General features: G+C 43.5%; 1 protein-coding gene across 3 annotated transcripts; it reads right to left on the bottom strand.

The window, feature by feature from the left end:
- Positions 1–1,050: 1,050 nt before the first annotated feature.
- On the bottom strand, positions 1,051–13,357 carry LOC123723913 (uncharacterized). Of its 3 annotated transcripts, XM_082978406.1 has the most exons (6): positions 12,626–13,357; positions 7,860–7,990; positions 7,608–7,781; positions 5,640–5,804; positions 3,807–3,918; positions 1,051–3,613 (listed from the first exon to the last, which is right to left on the bottom strand). In XM_082978406.1, the coding sequence occupies exons 1-6, from the start codon at positions 12,894–12,896 to the stop codon at positions 3,498–3,500; spliced, it is 969 nt and encodes a 322-aa protein (XP_082834532.1). In that variant the 5' UTR covers positions 12,897–13,357; the 3' UTR covers positions 1,051–3,497. The 3 variants fall into 3 exon arrangements, 2 of the variants coding, with proteins under 2 accessions (XP_082834532.1, XP_045578567.2); XM_045722611.2 differs by lacking the exons at positions 1,051–3,613; positions 3,807–3,918; positions 5,640–5,804 and having other exon boundaries at positions 6,207–7,781; positions 12,626–13,355; XR_014393073.1 differs by lacking the exons at positions 1,051–3,613; positions 3,807–3,918; positions 5,640–5,804; positions 12,626–13,357 and adding an exon at positions 8,757–11,331 and having other exon boundaries at positions 7,540–7,781.
- Between the last annotated feature and the right edge of the window lie 797 nt (positions 13,358–14,154).

Raw genomic sequence — 14,154 nt, 5'->3', positions numbered from 1 at the left:
AAGACATGCTAACCTCTCACCATTACCAATAACAGGGGAGGTTAGCATTTTATATCATACCCCTAAGACAGGCTAACCTCTCACCATTACCAATAACAGGGGAGGTTAGCCATTTTATTTTGAGTGGGGGTATGATATTTATGCCTCTGTAACCTTCTCATTCTTACATATCTCCAGTTGGCTGCCCGAAAATTGGCAGTTTGGTGCACGTTTTTAAGGACACACCTCATATTTCCACCCTCCCCTCCCAACTCAGCGAAAGCGAGTTGATGTTAAACAGGTAAATTAGTCAAAGTCAAAATTGCCAACGAGCAATAGAGCCCTTAATGTCTTATTCAGCCGGCTGTGTCCCACCCGTAGCCTTGTAAAGATGGCCTCCTCGCTCCTGTCGTCCTCCCCAGCTTTCCTCTGTAGCCTACTTGGAATACATGCCTAACCTTATTGTCTATAAGCAGTTCCACTGTTCCTGCCATCTCTGCACCACCACTGTCCATATCAGTCCCTTAGCCTCTGCCTTGCTCATGGGCACCTCCTCTCTCCTAAGGGCCTGTCTAGCTAGCACATCTACTTCCTCATTCTCTTCCACCCCCACATGGGCGGGGACAAAAGCCAAATGAATCTAAAACACCCATCTGTCTCCCCGGGAATTAATTGGAATACCTCATATAGCATGTCATGTCTCCTCCATGATCTGAAGGACTTCCCTCATCAATACTGCACACGAGTCAGAACACACAACAACCTTCCCCATTGCAAGGACAACAGTACTGCCAGCAGCTCTGCCGTGTATACAGCCAGTTGGTCTCTGTGATACGTCTGCTGATTGCCCTCCCACGATCTTTCACTACAAGTGTGGTGGATAAATTACCATAAATGACCTGAAATGAATGGCTGGCTAGATCCCATCAGTGGCAAGGACAGAAACCTATAGGTTTGAAGGAAGCCAATGAAACCAAGGCCAATTTCAATTCTAAATGATAAACAAGCAGAGTCAACATGTCAACAGGTTTGATCACCTATTTAAAAATGTTTGGTACATAAAGAAACAGGTACCACATAATGTTGGGGTATATTTGTTATGAATAGAACATTGGAAAAAACAAATTGAGGGAAAATACAGTGTTACACTTCACTGACAGTGTTTCGGTTATGCCAGCACACCAAACATCAAGTCTGTATCATCTGAGAATGTGAAAGGACACAGAAAGAAAACTCTCAGCCCAAGACACTTCACATGATAACTATAATATGTCAGCTAAAGAATGGTTCCCAGACATCCCCTGCGTACATCTCAAGCCACACTGCTACGATTTCTCCCCATTGTGGACACTCCTATGTCTGGTAGACCCAGGTCTAGGCCTTCTATGAACCCAGTCACCAGGCATTAGACAAGACCCTAAAGGAGAAGACAGACTTCCTGTTAGACTACCACCAGGGGGGTCTCCCACCACTCTCTGTGAATGCTGAAGCCCAGGGTGACCTGCTCTGTTCATCATGGATACTGTGGTGTTTGTATCATAGGAACAGGAGGGTCTATCAGCCCCATCCCTGCACTGAGACTGTGAAGAGAAGGGTCTGGGCTGCATAATGGATCCTCTGTCTCTCTGATGACCACCAGGACTGAGGTTGTTCAGTCCACTGGTTGTGTTCTGTGTGGTGGTGTCTCTGTCCCTCGTAGTTCGGTCCAGGTTGTGACTCGGCAAGGAAGAGCGACGGCTCCTGATCCAGGGTACTGATCCGGGGCCAGGGTTTCTGACCAGCCGATTTAGAGGTCCAGTTTCTCCCTCCAGCCATTGGAGTTTATTATAAAAAAATACCCTCGCTTTGATAAAATACATTTTAGAATACTTTGGAAAAGGTTCAACATTACACTCATCTTTATGTTCTTATCTCCATCTTTCTTTATCTTAACTTCCTGTCAAGTAAACATGAATTAAGGCACTATCATTTCCTCATTATAAAACACCAGCATCAAACAACATGACAGGTTGTCAACTCTTCATCAGTGAAGCATTTTTACAGACACCATCAGCATACCATCTACTCTGTCTCATCATACTGATTCTTTCCTCAGTTCACCTCCAGTTCCCTACTACATCCTAAACCAACAGAATTAACTACAAACTAACTAACTAGTACTACGTTACATGCCAAATACTCTATACATGGGTCTTGTGCATTTTCTGCTGGTGTATCCTGAGGTAGCTCCCCTCTCCCATGTGGACTCAGGTGCATCTTCAGCTGGTCCTGGCGAGAGATCCTCTCCTCCCACTGTTGGCAGCTGTAGGGTTTTTCCCCTGAGTGGAGTCTGTGGTCCCCTTCAGGCGGTGCTGGTGTGTAGTGCTGAGTGATTACTGCTTTTTGAGGTCGGTTTGGTTTCGGTTCGATTATTGTACGTTTTTAGGCCTATTTGATGACTTTATTATTTCATTCCAAGTCATCATCTCTATAGAGATGCCTATGCTGTCTGACAAAAATCACAATCTTAATAGTTCCTCAAAGTAAATAAGGCATACTTTTATGACTGAATACCAAATATCAATCTTAGATCATGCATTTTCAGGTAAAGCAACTGCTCTCGATCACGCCTTCTTTTGTCTCTCTCCGTCTCAGACCGGACAAGTAGGCACGCAATGGATTATGGTCATTGTGGTTAATTACCACGTTTTCTGCGCTAAACTACGAAGAATATTGTCCTGTTGGAAACTACAACTCCCTACTATATTGCACAATTTGGGCTTGATCTGACTTCTCTAGAGAAACTGCTGCATTGCGCTCACAGAAAAAAAACGAATGGAATTCAAATAATTGAACCAACATCAGTCAATTAATTGTTTAAAAACTGAAAAAGGATCTACATTTCTGTTAATTGCGCAGTACTACTGGTTGGAGAGCCTGTTCTCACACAGGCGGCTGCCAAATTCTTTCTCCCCCGTGTGCATCCTCTGGTGGATCTCCAGCTGTTTGGTGAAACTGAAGGCTTTCTCATAGAACGAACACAGGAAGCGCTTCTCTTTGCCACCGGATCTACTGATAGCGTTACTACTATTGTCATTTGTCAATGGGCTTGTGTAGGTATTTAGTGTTGAGGCACTGGCATTGTCTGAGGTCTGGTTTAACATTAGGAGAGTGTGAGGAGGATGAAGGCCAGGGAGTGTCTGTGTTGTCACAGGGTCCATGTTCCAGTTGATAGATCCTATGGAAGGCAGGCTGAAGGCAGCATCTGTTAGGGGGTTAACCTGAGGCTCCATCAGTCTCTCTGAATCACAACTATAGGAGCAGGATGGAGCATCGCTAGCCAAGTCTATGTCTGTCCTCTCTCGCCACATGACACCTCTCCATCGACCAAATCTACGCCTCACTCTGGTCTCAGCCAGTCTGTTGTCATGGAGACTAAGTTTGGTTGTTGTTTTGTAGTCAACTGTGTTTCTGGTTGTGGTTAACAGTGTTGTTCCCCAGCCCAGAGTTGAGGATGCTGTCCCATCCACTGACCTCCACTATGTCACCTCTGGTCCTGGCCTTCTCAGTGATGTCGGCCCCAGGCCCTTGGCTTCACCGGTCTGGGAATCCAAGATGGCCTCCCAGTCTCCTCTGTTAGCCTCCAGCCAACCACCTGCAGGAAGAGGTTCGAAAATAGACTTTACAAACATGGCAGAGAACATTCTACATGTGGAGATTTTTTAGTCAAGTACCTGGTGAAGTTCATCCATTATAATGTGTGTTTTTTATGTAGACATAAGTTGTATTGATTTCATTTTATGAATGAAGATATTACTGTATGTAGGATATATGTATTTCTCCCTTACCTTGCTCCCCCATCTTTAGTCCACTCAGCAGATCAATGCTCTCTGGTTCATCTTCTATTGTCTCCTCTTTGACCAGCAGCAGATCAGGCTTCCCATCCTCCATGTCTACTGACTGTAAGAGATACAGAGTGAGAGGATGTTGGATCAAGAAATCTGATATGAGCACCCTGCTATGGAGCATCTTCTGATTGGGCAATGAGGGATTTATATGAGTACTATGCAAACATGTTAGTAGATTTTATACTATGCAAACGTGTACATTGATTTGATTACTTGAAACTCTAATGGTTTGATCATTCAATGACATGGTCCCACACTTACAGATCCACAAAAGCAAAATTCACTTTTCTTTGCTGAAATATGATGGCCAGAGCTTACCATGATGTTGTACAACGATTTACGTCAATAGGTCCTCATTTTTGTCAAAGTATGCCATATTTGGGCTTGAAATAGAAAATCTGAAGTTGGGCATTCTTGGAAATCCGTGACAATTCTGTGTCTTTCCTATGAGATGAAATGCAAATTATTTTCAGGATATGTTTCTTTTCAGGCCTGGGTTTTATTTCAACGTTACCACCGACCAGCATGGCATTGTTTATTAATTAGAAACACCTGCAAAGCTCTACCAATCCGTGAGTCGCGACTGAGCTGAGCCAAACATTTTAACCCAAAATGATCATAATCCATTGATAAATTATAACACATGTATCTATTTTGTATTAAAAAAATAACCATATGGCCATTTTAGAAATGTTATAATTGCGTGATATGATTGCATTTTGCAACCCCCCTCCCCCGAGATAAATGGTTTTGACCACTAAAGTTGTGCTTCACTACACGCTCCAATGCTTTGATTGGTGCAGCTAAAAAAACACAAGTGTCTATCCTATAATGAAAAGGCACCCACAAAAATTCAAGGAACTTGTTTATGTATTTTGTTGTGCTTGTTGTTACATTTGTATTGGTGTTTCATGTCCGATACGCTCAGGGTGTTGTTGCTTGTCATTTGGGCGTGCATCATGAGCAAAGTCATTGTAGCCTATAATTTCACTTCCCCTGTGAGAACCATGATCATTGGATTTGACTTTGCTGTACCGCAGCCGAATAGCCTGCTCGCAGCCTAACAAAGGTTGCACCGTGTCCATTACGGTGTAGAAAAACGCATCTTGAACTGTTCTACAGTTATCCATATTAACCGGAGCTTAAGCTTATTCTTTCAAATGATTTCTAGGGCAAACTCACGGCCACAATTTTTGGAAGATGTCAAAACTTTGGAGATAACAACAGATGGCGATGTCAAAGACTGATTTCCCCTATCCATTTTATGTTTTCCCTAAATGCTTATTACAAATCCGTCCCCAGAACCAGCCATAGCCTAGCCAGCTGGCTAATCCTTTGAATACAGTGTAGTTAAGATAACATTAGCTAGCTAGATAAGGTTAGCATGTTAGCTAGCTACACTGACAGCTGTCAGTGGCCTATTTGTTGTTGTTTCTCCACTCAGTCTGGAAATCACCACTGCATCATTCTTCAGAGGTGGAACCTAAACAAGCATTTCCACTCTAGGACAGGAATTACATCGAAATAGGGGCAGCATTGCCCTCTTGTGGTGCCCTTTAAGACAAAATGAATCAAGACCTAGGCTTGTATCCACACAGAGTCTCAGAGTATGAGTGCTGATCTAAGATCAGGTCCCCACCTGCATATAGTCTTATTCATTATGATCTAAAAGGCAAAACTGATCAGAGCCTAGATCAGCACTCCTACTCAGAGGCTTTGTGGATATGGGCCCTGACCTAATACCATTCAGACAGTAGTTCACAGTAGGCTCACCTCAGTGGGACTGTGTTTGGTCCTGTGCTGCTCAGCTTGTTCCTCTGTGGGTTCAGGAGGAGGTGTAGTCTGGTTGTCTTCCATGACCATGTTCCCCTCAGGGTTCCCCAGACCCTCCTCACACCCCTCCTCCTTTACCAGCAGCACCTCTGGACCCTCCTCCTCCTGGAAGAGAGGTGATACAGATTACACAGACATACACTCCCTCAGGTACGTACACACAGATAATAAACACACTTTTAAAATGTGTTTCCCCATCTCTACTACATTTGAGTCCTATACTGTAGTTATAGAATGACTTCACTGTTGTTAAATGCATCATGGTGGACATAAATATGTGGGTAAAAATAGTCAAAGGTTATCATCAGACAAACCAGACTAAACTATTTGATGTGTACAGTAGGTGTTTGTTAGTGTGTGGGTATGTGTAGGTATATTTAGTAAGTGTATATTGGCGTCTGCTAAATGACGTAAATGTAAAATGTTATAAAGTGCTCTTGTGTGTATGTAGAATAGGACGAGATCAGATGTGATGTATACTAAAGAGAGTCTCAATGAAAGTCAGAGTGAAGTCCCATTTTGTGTTTATTAAACATAAACAAGTGTTAAATACACCATATGAAAACCACACATACACGTCTCAACTAAAAATATGCATGAACTTAAAAAAATTAAGTAGTTTAATGGAAGTAATCAAATAGGCATTTTTAGAACATATATCCTACACAGTACAAACACAATATGTATCAGACTTTTTAGGCTTATATATCACACAATGTCTGGATGCAATATTCTACCCAGGAATATTCAACACTGAAATATGTTACTCTCGGTATTCCAAATGCATCTGTGGATCTTTTCTGCTGACAATACTAATGATTATTTCTCTTTAAAGCAGGATTTGATCTAAACCTCAGAAGCTATGGATTGGAATAGTTACTTTCTATGTTATAGAGTGGAATGTTTTTTCTGCTGGTGTATCCTGAGGTAGCTCCTCTCAGAGAACCTCTTCCTGCAGTGTGTACAGGCAAATGGCCTCTCTCCCGTGTGGACTTTCAGGTGCATCTTCAGTTTGTCCAGGCGGGAGAACCTCTTCTCACACTGGGGGCAGCTGTAGGGTTTCTCCCCTGTGTGGACCCTCTGGTGCCTTTTCAGGTCTCCAGCCTGGGCGAAGCACATGTGACACTGGTTACAGCTGAAGGGTTTCACCCCTGTGTGGAACCTCTGGTGAATCTCCACCTTCTGGAGGCAGCTGAAGCCTTTGTTACAGAACATGCAGAGGAACCGCTTCTCTTTACTATTGCCTGATGTGGCTCCCCCTCCCTGAGTTTGGGCTCTAGTCCTGTCGTTTGAATTCAATACCTGATCGAAAAGGCTGTGTGAATCGGAAGGCCCCATCGATGTGGACACTGGGTCCCGATCCCTGAGTGCGTGTAAAGGGGAATGGGTCGCGACATTTGGATTTGTCTCTAAACTTTCCCTGTAATCTAAGAAGTCTCTGCCTTGTGAGTGTCCGTCACCTGGGTGACTATCTGCATTCCATGTGAGAGAAATGTCACCCTCCATTTTCACAGTCACTTCATCAACGACTATAACCTCCTCTTTCTTATCTAGGCACCCTTCAGAGTATACACTACTACTGTACCGGTTCCAATCCCCTCTAGACAGATCATTCTGTGTCTCTAAACCCAAGGGCATGTTGCCAGGGTCCATCTCTGTAGAGTAAGAACAAGACGGATCATCAACACCAGTGTCTAACACATCACCATCTCCACGGGAATGAACCGTCTTCTGGCTCTGGTGAAACACCGGTAAGTATTCGGAACCGGAAGCAGGAGGACAGCCAAGTGGCCCCAGTCTCTCTGGGTCTGATCTGTGGTCAGTTCCTGTGTGTAATAGCCTGTGTGTTTCAGTTAATGTCTTGGTGTTGGTCTCTGACTTGAGGGTGGAGTTCGGCATTCCACTGACCTCCGTGATGCAGTGTCGGATCCTGGGCTGGGCAGGGGAGGTGGGGTCCTCCGTGGCGACAGGGGGCGCACCAGATGCTGCTCCAGTCTGGATGACTCTGCTGTGCCATGGGTCCTCCTCTCCTTCAGACCCCTCCAGCTTGACCCCAGGACCTGCAGCCTCTGCATCTTCTGACTGACACATGAAGAGAGGAGTTTATTACCGGTACATGAGTTGAATTGGATAACAATGTCGTAGGGAATGCGATCTAACCTCTATCACGATAACGTGCTGGGTTGAGGCTCCACTCCCCTCATCAACAGTGATTGGTTGGTCATCTCTCCATGTGTTGTGTCCTGCTGGCTTCACAAAGCTCCTGTGGCCTCCAGTGAGATGTCCTTCACCTGAGAGAGTGATTGGGGGGAAAGAGGTGGTTAGTTTAGCTACTGTCAATGCTCAACAATATATTTATTGACACTGTCTAGAATTGGCAAGGATGTAAGGTAACACTAAGCATAACTTATTGATATACTATTTATTGATTGATGTATTATGTTCCATGCATCATATTGTTTTCATTGAGTAAATAATAGGAAATGCAGTACATCGAGAATCTGGTTAGAATATGATATTATGTCTTTGTGCAAGATAGCTATGTAATCAGGGGAATTATTGGATACTATCCAAAAACTGACCAAGACCCAATTCTTGAACACATGCGCACAGAGGGGACACATGAGCAGAGGGGAACGGGGCGATGTGCCCTGAGCTGAGCTGTGATGCCCATTCACATCGTGACGTATTTTACTAGGCCATACGTCATCTTCACGCAATCTCGTTCCACCCCTTCACGGAGACAATGGCTTTTTCTCCGCAATTTCAATCAGGCAAATGAGGTTTACAGGTGGATCCCAACATGTGTAATGTGATAAAAACAAATTATGTTAGCTGTGCAAGACATTTTATAGATAAAATAAGTAGCGTTCTTAAATATCGTTCTTAAATGTGTGCATGCTTTTCTCCTCTGAAAATACAATAACTTGAGTTAATTTCTATAAGCAATCACATAGAGAAGTGCGATTAGACAATTCCTAAAACACTTTAGTCCTCACCTTTGTGCACAAAACATCAATTGAATTATATAAAATATATATATATAAAATCACTCACAGCAAAAGATATTAACATTTTGTATTCACCCAATGTCTGCCATGTTTTTGGATGACGTCGTCGCTGCTCCCTATGTGCTAGTGCGCATGTGATGTTAGTCTGTATAAACCGGGAAAACTACGGTCAGACATTTTAGATGCAGTCTCCAGTTCTTATTATACGTCAGTGATTGACACGCTCCTCGACCACTTGGTTTCCGGATCACAGGGGAGAGAGACAACGATTATGGAAATACTGACAAGATACACATCTCTCCGCCCTAAAAATGGGAGTTGTTGTCCACAAAGCGGCACGGAGGGCTGTCTAGCTCCCGACTATCCTTTCTTTGGATTGGTGGATACGTCTCATTATTGTAATCCTTTTTTGAATATTCGATGAGAGTTGTTGACGTCAACCGCCAGTATTCAATGGAGAGAGAAGCTACGCTAATAGCCTCATTACATTTATAATAGCCATCTCGAGGCAATTACGATATAAAATGTTTTTTCCCCCCCCCGGTTGCCGGGATGTCACGTCGTACTTACACTCGTAACACCTTAAGCATTACGAACTTCTATTCGACCAAATAAAACTCACGCAGCAAATAAGGCATAACATTTTTTGTTGGCAAAATTCAACACAATCATTGACCTCCCTACAAAAACTCATTGCTTGGTGGGCGGAAATGATAAAACGCCACCTGCTGAAGGGTGACAGATTTTCCTCGAGTTGGGCCTCTCTCTTCCTCCCTGTGTCAGGTGCCAAGCAGTTGCCATACTAAACTGTGATGCAGCCAGTCAAGATGCTCTCAATAGCGCAGCTGTAGAACTTTGAGGATCTGAGGGCCCATGCCAAATCTTTTCAGTCTCCTGAGGGGGAAGAGGCATTGTCGTGCCTTCTTCACAACTGGGTTGGTGTTTGTGGACCATGATAATTCCTTAGTGATGTGGACACCGAAGAACTTGAAACTCCACTACATTGACTCCTGTCAATGAGAATGGGGGTGTTTTGGGCCTCCGTTTCCTGTTGTCCACAATCAGGTCCTCTGTCTTGCTAACGTCGAGGGAGAGGTTTCCAGGTCACTGACCTCATCCCTATCCTGTAGTGTTGTCACGGTACCAACATTTTACAAATGATACCAGGCCAAGTATCGCAATACCACGGCAGAAAAATTCAGTGGACTAGCGTCCTGTTCGCCCCGTCCCCTCCAATGCTTGTTCCCGTTTTCTAAACCTTATACCAAGGATGAAATGATATACAATGTATCAACTTTGCTCACTCTCTGAGCTGCTCCAATGTATCAAATGTAACAACAGATAACTGATCAGGGACTGCATCCCTGCTCAGCATCACAGCTAAATTCTATTTTAAAAAATGGAGGAAAAGATGAGCATTAAGAGCAGACGGAGAGAAGCAGTTAAGTGATGGTTGGAATGGGATTGGCTGATTACAAGAGACTAGTTGCTAAATTCCTCTTGCCACTACACTATATATGACTGGGTAAATAACTATTTTGAGTTAATGTGGACCCAGTGACTCAGACTTGACCACTTCGAGTCCCAGTGCCCGAGTCCTGGTCCGACTTCAGCCACAGCAACTCGTGACTTGACTTGTGACTTGAGCACAGGGGACTCAAGGTTTAGTGACTCTACTACATCACTGGGCGAAACACTACTCTCTCTCGCTATGCGCGTCTATGTGTATTTTTGTTTCGTATGTAATGTGTATTATCTATGTAGCCTGAATTAGGAATTTACATGGACAGATAATTCTTTTATAATCAGGGGTGAAAGTAGATTTAATGTATTCCCGGTATGGACGAGCTTAGTCATAGAATTAAATATAGAATCGCAGTCGTAAAGATTTGCTTTTTAACTTTTAAAATGTAATACATTTTATTGTAGTATAAACACAACCAGTCATGTTTTCATCTGATCAGTGGAGGCTCATCAGGAGGAAGGGGAGGACCATCCTCCTCAGTGAATTTCATAAAAAAATTTAAACCTGAAAAAAAGTTTTAATTTTAAGATAAAACGATACTAAATATATTCACATCTTACCAAATAATTGATTATAAAACACTGTTTTGCAATGAAGGTCTACAGTAGCCTCAAGAGCACTCTAAGGTAGCACCATGGTGTAGCTGGAGGACAGCTAGTTTCCATCCTCCTCTGGGTACATTGACTTCAATACAAAACCTAGGAAGCTCATGGTTCTCACCCCCTTCCATAGACTTTCACAGTAATTATGACAACTTCCGGAGGACATCCTCCTACCTATCAGAGCTCTTGCAGCATGAACTGACATGTCCGCCCAATCAAAGGATCAGAGAATTAATCTAGTACTGAAAGCATAAGCTACAGGTAGCTAGCACGGCAGTGCATAAAATGTGTTGAGTAGTTGACTCAAAGAGAGAAAGACAATAGTTGGACAGTTTTGAACAAATACATTTCTTCAAAAATGAAGGAGAAGCAAGAAAGAGATTTAGTATTTTTTCCCCATTTTCACTTAGCGAATGCAGCTAGCTAGTTTAGTCTACTCAAACACCCAGCTCAAATAGCGAGGGGTGCCATGTTAGCTAGCTGGCTATGGCTAGCCAACGCTAACATTCCCAAGTCAAGGTAAGCTTTTGGTTTTAATTTAATGCCACCGGGGCCCGCCAGTGTAACTGCTAAACTTCTTGCTAACTGTACTGCATGATTGTAGCGGGTTTAACGCGTTAGTTCTAGTAGCTATGTTGACAACGATGTAGGCTGTGTGTAGCGGTTATGATATGAAGGTTTGGCTTGGAAAGGTTTTGTTGTCTGGTCACACAGCCTGGGTCACAGACAGCTGATGTGTTGTACACTAAAGCCTGCAAGCAAAGCGTGTAGATGCGAGAAGTAATTAACGAGCAGTGATCATGCTGTTTGTATGCGGCTGCTATGAAAGTGAACTGTGTTTGCGTGTGATCAGGGGTGTATTTGTTCTGCCGATTCCGTTGAAAAACGTTTCTTCAACCAAAGCAAACGATACGGGGATAAACATACCTGAATTTGTACAATAGAAACTCTCGTTTGCAACTGTTGGATTAATGATTACACCCTAGATCAGCTAGATGCAGGCAAGAGTGTGCAAGGTGGTATTGAATGTGTCACTGTCTGTCACCTTGATTACTCAAATGTTTCGACCTATGCACCTACATTGTAAACTTTCATTCATAGGCAAGGTTGTAGCAACCTCATGATGGGTGTAGGGAAAATTTGAGTATCATGTAGTAACCTAAACCTATCGAAGTTACATTGAGCAGGGTGAAAGGAATATGAATGACAGTCACCCAATATGCTATAAAATAAATAAGGCAATGCTCAACAGTTTCCCGTGTGTATCAAGAATGGTCCACCACCCATTGGACATCCAGCCAACTTGACACAACTGTGGGAAGCATTGGAGTAAACATGGGGCAGCCTCCCAGGGGAATGCTTGACACCTTGAGTCCATGCCCCAACAAATTGAGGCTGTTCTGAGGGCAAACATTTGGAAGGTGTTCCTAATGTTTTGTACACACTGTATATGTTTGTCATATTTCTGCTGTTGGGAAGAGAATAGGATGTTATGCAGAAAAAGTTGTTGGTAGGACAAGGCTATGTATATGCACATGGAAGTCAGTGATGTATGTTTACTGTAGGTTAATGAGGCAATACAAATGTGATGTGACTAAAATGAAAGGGCATTTAGTTGACTAAAATGGCCCACTGTTTTCGTCATTTTGACAATAACTAGACTAAATCATTATTCAAACGACAAAAATGTGACTTCATTATATTTTATAAGACTGAATGATATATTTGTCAAAATGACTAAGACTAGATTAAATCTAACATTAACACTACTCCGCCTGCTAAATGTACCTCTTGCCATTCCTCTGTATCGGTCGAGGATCTTGACACGACTGGGACTGGCGGGGACGCGCTCTCGCATTGTCCTCTCTGCGCGCTCCCGTGTCACCTTCATTTCCAGTTTCCTCCGCAATGCCCTGTTTTCTTTCTGGCTTTGAGTTATTTCCAAACGAAACACTGCATAGTCGTCGTCTACGAGTTTACAGATGTCTGCCACGGCTGCATTTGCTAGCACCTCCATAATGGAGGCTATTTGAGTGTGAAAAATCATACAGTTAGCCATTGTTAGCAGTTAGACGTTCTAGGTATCGCTAGTCTAGGTAACGCGCTTGCTAGCTATCAACCAAGTCCTGACTCCAATGCGAATTAAACACTACCTGAGATAACTAATGTAATGTTGTGCAGTTAAATTAGTCATATTTTAAGTTCCATGGTGTTAAACGTCTAAATAACAACAAAAACGCTTTCGTGGAAAATGTTCTTGGTCTCTTTTCACTTCCGTTAACACTGAAGTAAAAGGATCTCATGGGTTGGCGTCATGGTGCAAAGGGTGTGGTTAATTGAAAAGTAATGTGCGCTGTTCTTTGAAATACTGCTTATCACACATCAAACATCCTATTAATGATCACTATCTTTGAACTAGCCTAGGTTTACAGTCTCTAAAAACAGGTATTTACACAAGCCTGTTTCAAATGACAAGTTAATGAGGGGTATGTGGTTAATTACCCTCTTACCCCAAGACACTTCACATGATAACTATAATATTTTAGCTAAAGAACGGTTCCCAGAAATCCACTGCTACGATTTCTCCCCATTGTGGACACTCCTATGTCTGATCAGGTTAGTCAGGAAGGAGAAGCTCTTGTAACATAGTTTGCACTTGAAGGGCTTGCAGACTAGTGGTAGGCTTGATTACCAACAACGACGAGACGGCCTACAGGGAGGAGGTGAGGGCCCTCGGAGTGTGGTGTCAGGAAAATAACCTTGCACTCAATGTCAACAAAACAAAAGAGATGATCGTGGACTTCAGGAAACAGCAGAGGGAGTAGCCCCCTATCTACATTGACAAGACAGTAATGGAGAGGGTGGAGAGTTTTAAGTTCCTCGGCGTACACATCACGGACAAACTGAAATGGTCCACCCACACAGACAGTGCGGTGAAGAAGGCGCAGCAGCGCCTCTTCAACCTCAGGAGGCTGAAGAAATTCGGCATGTCACCAAAAACACTCAAACTTTTACAGATGCACAATCGAGAGCATCCTGTCGGGCTGTATCACCGCCTGGTATGGCAGCTGCTCCACCCATAACCGGAAGGCTCTCCAGAGGGTAGTGAGGTCTGCACAACGCATCACCGGGTGCAAACTCCCTCTCCTCCAGGACACCTACACCACCCGATGTCACAGGAAGGCCTAAAAAGATCATCAAGGACAGCAACCACCCGAGCCACTGCCTGTTCACCCCGCTATCATCCAGAAGGCGAGGTCAGTACAGGTGCATCAAAGCTGGAACCGAGAGACTGAAAAACAGCTTCTATCTCAAGG

The sequence above is a fragment of the Salmo salar genome, chromosome 08 (genome assembly GCF_965601325.2).
Source record: "Salmo salar chromosome 08, fSalSal1, whole genome shotgun sequence".
Classification (NCBI taxonomy): Eukaryota; Metazoa; Chordata; class Actinopteri; order Salmoniformes; family Salmonidae; genus Salmo; species Salmo salar.
This window is presented reverse-complemented; position numbering and strand designations above follow the sequence as displayed.